The 4,861-nt window shown below is 57.4% G+C and overlaps 1 protein-coding gene across 1 annotated transcript; it reads left to right on the forward strand.

Annotated features, from left to right (window-relative positions):
• Positions 1-2,619: 2,619 nt before the first annotated feature.
• Positions 2,620-3,881, forward strand: LOC125424677 (translation initiation factor IF-2-like). The gene is made up of 2 exons (XM_048482092.1): positions 2,620-3,038; positions 3,506-3,881. Exons 1-2 carry the CDS (start codon positions 2,620-2,622, stop codon positions 3,879-3,881), a joined length of 795 nt encoding a protein of 264 aa, XP_048338049.1.
• Positions 3,882-4,861: the final 980 nt, after the last annotated feature.

Here is a 4,861-nt window from a genome sequence, read left to right on the forward strand (position 1 = left end):
CCCTCAATTTGTTGCACAAACCCTTCAAACATCACGCCCTTCCCTCATCCCTCCTCGCTTGCCTTTGCATTTCAATCAAAACGGGAGGTTTAATTTAAAAAATAAAAGATTGCAAAGACATTTGTTTACTTCCCGGCAGGTCTATGTAGGACAGGCCCGTCCAATGCTCACGGCCAGCAGACACTCGAGGGCAAATCAACATCTTCAAAAAAATGCAGCCAGGAATTTTCATTATTTTACATGAAATACAATGAATGTAACTCATTAATCAATGTCAATATGCATAACCCATTCATTGAATAATAAACACTCAATATGAATACATATAAGACACGTGCAAGACACCCTCTTAATTTCAAATTCAATTCCTGGGCAACTCCTGCTCCATATAAAGCGCAAGAGGCGTCAGTGCGCTCATAAACAGCCTTCCATGTTCTTGGAAGATTGCAGAACTGTTAATCATTGGTTTAAACAGCCCCTACCAAGCACAGGCTGGGGTTCCCAACAGCTTGCAATTATGATTCTGGACATATCGGAAGATTTAGCATGAAATCCCTCAAAAGGCAGTAAATTTTGACCTAGAAGACAACCGTACCTTCCACATTTCCATCACTGTCTTTTGAACCAGTTTGCAGAATCCCGGATGCAAGTCCACTACCCATATATGCTAAACTGCAAGTCCACTACCCATATATGCTAAAAATCTGCCTTTCTCACTAAGCACGACCACTGATTACCAGATTTCTCCAGATGAGAAGCACTGCTGACTTATCATTTTAAAATACTTCTCTCTGAGTGAGTGAAAAACATCTGCAGATCTGATAAGCTTGCTCTCTATTTCGTCATCCAAGTCACGGATTAAAAAACACTGAACAGCGCTGGGCCCGGGACAGAGCCCTGTGGCACCCCACTAGCCCCTTCTCTCCAGGAGGAAGATGAGCCATTGATGAGCACTCTTTGGGTTCGGTCAGTCAACCAATTGCAAATCCATCTAACAGTAGCACTGTCCAGCTTACATTTTACTAGCTTACCTGCAAGAATGTCATGGGGCACCTTATCAAAGCCTTTACCAGAATCTAGGTATACTACATCAACAGCATTCCCTTCATCTACCAAGCGCCTCGCTCTATCTAAAAAAGAGATGAGATTAGTCTGGCATGGTTTGGTTTTGAGAAACCCATGCTGACTTTCAGAGATCACGCTGTTCCCTTCTAAGTGCTTACGGACTGTCTCCTTAATGATCTGCCCCAGAATCTTTCCTGGTACTGATGTCAGGTTGACTGGACGGTAATTATTATTTTGAAGATGGGGATAACAGTTGCCCTCCTCCAGCCCACTGGGACTTCTCCTGTTCTGCAGGAGTTCTCAGAGATTGTTGCAGGTGGTTCTGAGACTACTTCTACCAGTTCTTTTAATGCCCTGGGATGTAGCTCATCAGGGCCTGGAGATCTGGATTCATGTAAGGTAGCCAGGTATTCCTGTTCCTTTTTTGCAAGCCTCTTTCGGCTGAAAACAGATGAATACCCACGTTTTCTTTCCATTTGCACTAGCCTGTTCAGAAGGAAAGGCACAACTCACTCACCCCCTAACTTTTTTCTGATGCTTGAATACCCCCCTTTTGTAATGAACGTCGGACAGCACGGACAGGACAACCTCCAAGGTCCATCTGCTGACCTGGAGCACAGTTTGGACTCCAAAGCACAGGTGTCAAACTCGTGGCCCTGCAGATGTTATGGACTACAGTTCCCATCAACCCCTGCCAGCATCATGCTGGCAGGGGATGATGGGAACTGTAGTCCATAACATCTGCAGGGCCACGAGTTCGACACCTGTGCTCCAAAGGATGCACAATGTTTGGGGAAGAAGAAGGACTCTCGCTTCGCATGCAAAGAGCGCCAAGGAAGCCCCTCAACAGCCGCCCAGCGCCGCCGCTTGAGCCGCTGGGGGGGAGCGCTCGGGGGTCCCTGCCCCGGTCGGGCTCCCCCCGCAGCCTCCTCTGTCCCTTCCAGGCGCCCCGAGGCCAGCCCGGGCTGCAGACCCCCACGTGGCCCCGCCCGTGGGCAGCCGCGGGGTCTTCCTCCCGCCCTCCTCTCCAGCCTGCCCCCCTCCCCACCCCCGCTGCAGACCCGGGGCGCCCTGGGGGTTTCCTGGGGGGTCCTTTTCTCCCCCCCCCCCGCGAAGACCCCTTTGATTGTCCGGCTTCCCAAAGGCTTCCATCCCGGCTCCTTCCCACCGGGCAGCCGAGCGACCGGCCATCCCTCCGCCGGAGAGGGGCAGGCCAGGCCAAAGCGGCGACAGGACGGAAGGTGCTCACCTGGCCACACAGGTGAGGCGGCCGGAGCACAGGCACCCGCCCTCCCACTCCACTCCACCCCCCCCGGGCTGGCAGAAGCCTCCGCAGGGGCTGCCAGCGCCTGCAGGGGGGCGGGAAGCTGCCCCGCAAGCCTGGGTAGGGGGCTTCCGGGGGGGGGGGCTTCCAGGGGGCGCTGAGGGCCGTTGGGGGGGGGGCGTCCCTCCCGCCCCTGTCACTCACCCCGCCGAGTCCCCCCCGCGGCGCCGCCGCCCCCTCCTCCGCCCGGCGCCGCTTCCGGCCACCTCAGGCGGGACTTGAGGCTCTTCATGCTGCCGCCGCCGCCGCCGCCGCCGCCGTGGCGGGACCGACTCCTGCCGCTGCGCTCCTGCGCCCGCCGCCTGGCCCGGCCGCCACGCCCCTCGCCCCAGCGCGCCAATCGGGGAGCAGTGCCGCGGCCGCCGGGCCAATGCGGGGCCGGCTCCGCGCGGCGGGGGCGCGGGACTTCCTCCGCCCGCTTGTTTGGGCCGGGCGGCCCCGCCCCCTCGCCAGCACGTGGGCGCCCCGCCCTGCTCCGCGAAGGGGGCGTGGGCGGGGCCGGCGGCTCTCCCTGCGGGCGCCCCGGGCGCATTCCCACGTGCGCCCGGCAGACGCGCGAGCCGCCCCGGGGCCCCGCCCGCCCGCTCTGCTGGGGGTCTGCGGAGGCGGAAGAGAAGCCAGGAGCCCAGGCGGCCGCCCTCCCTGCAGGGTAGGCCCTGCCCCTCGGGCGTGGCCCGCGCGCCTGGGTTTGTCCCCGCAGCCGTAAGAGGGCGGCCCGCTGGAGGGAGGGAGGGAGGTCGGGCGGGCGGGCGGGCGGGCGGGCGGGCGGGGGGCTCGGGCGCGACCCCCGGGGAAAGCCGGGCTTGCTCGGAGTCTGCCCGCCGGCCGGTGCTGCGGGGCGCTCGGCGTCTCCGGAGTCCGGCTCCGTTCAAAGGAAACACGGCAGAGGGGGGACCGCTCTTCGAACCCCGCGCTGGAGTCCTTGAGGATCTCGGCCGGACCGGTCGGTCGCTTCCCTTCCAAACTCCTCTCGGGAAGAGGCCGCTCTCCGGACCCTCCCCGGACACCGGCCAGGCAACCCCCCCTAAAAAAAATTAGTCTTCGCGGCGGGGGGGGGGGAACGCCCTTCCTGCAGAGTTGCCCCCTTGAGCTGCTGCGTGCGTGGTCCGGGGGGAGTGGCCCCGGTGGCCTGGAGCCCAGTTGCCCTTTGGCCCCCGCTTGCTCCCCCTTGACCGTCGGACGGCCCGGCACAAAGAGCCCCTTCATCGGGCAGCTGAATAAGCCCAGATCAAAAGGGCTGAACCGGAGGAGATGGCGCCTGGAAAGCACTTATTTGCGCAAGGCTGAGGGGCTGCAGCCGAGGAGGAAGGGAAGGCGCCACCCGGTGCAAGCCACGGACGGAGGGCCGCTGCCGTCTTGGGAGCAACTGCCTGGTGACCCCTGCTTGCAGAAGCAGCTCGCCCAAGGGCCGGTGGACGGTCCTGCACTCTGGCTCGGTCAGCTCCCCCCAGAAGGATCCCAGTCGGCTGCCCCAAGAAGAGGCTCTGCCTGAGCTGCTGCTGCTGCACGTCAGCCGGGCTCAGCCCCAAAAAGCAGGTCCACCTGGGAAGTGGGCTGGGACACCTTGACCTGACCCACGAGCGGGGAGGTGCAGGAGGTGCCACGGCGTGAGCAGGTGTCAGGAGCAGAGCCAGAGGAGGTCTGAGATGCTGGAGTGCTTCTGCAGACCTGCATTCTGCCCATTCGAGGTGACACACGCACACACAAACCTTTATTGGCATATTTATTTTTTATTTATTTTATTTATTTCTTAAATTTATATGCCGCCCGATCCCCGAAGGGGATTTAAATTTAAAAACAAAACAAGGTTAAGCAATGCAGTTAAAATTACTAATTTCCAGTATAAAATTGGCAACAGTTTCACAAAAGAGCACATCAGAGCTGTTCAGGAGATCGGGCATCTTATAACACTCTTGCCACTGAGAACATTGCAAGAAAATGGAATTCATGTATTTCGTGCGTATCTTATTGTATTTAGGGCATAGAAACAGAGAATGGTGACACTCAAGTTGCCCTGATTAAAAATTGGGCAAATGTACGGCCTAGTTCCGAGCCTCTGCCCTGAAGGGCCAAGAGTGGCCCCAGATAAGCCCACCATCGAAGTGGGAGATGCGGGTGGCTGAGCTGCAGCTGTGCCAAGCCCTGCCAGCGGGCTGCCTCTGCAACTCAGGCAGGTGTGGGGTTTATTATTTATTCACCCAGCCTCCATCTCTCGGGCTGAGATTCAAGGGTTATCCCATGAATAAAAACAGCATAATACCAACAACACATGAAAACTGGACTGTAAAATTAAAGAACACCACAAAGCATAATACACACTGGAGAACTATCCTGTGAAACAATATAGTATGAAATAAATGCCCCAGAAATTGTGTCAAACTTTACTAACATCTCTCTTTCTCTCTCTCTTTCAACCTTTTATTGGCATGAGTTTAAAATACAACAGAGGTTGAGGAGAATCAAGTTAAAATA

The sequence above is a fragment of the Sphaerodactylus townsendi genome, linkage group LG17 (genome assembly GCF_021028975.2).
Source record: "Sphaerodactylus townsendi isolate TG3544 linkage group LG17, MPM_Stown_v2.3, whole genome shotgun sequence".
NCBI classification, from domain to species: Eukaryota; Metazoa; Chordata; class Lepidosauria; order Squamata; family Sphaerodactylidae; genus Sphaerodactylus; species Sphaerodactylus townsendi.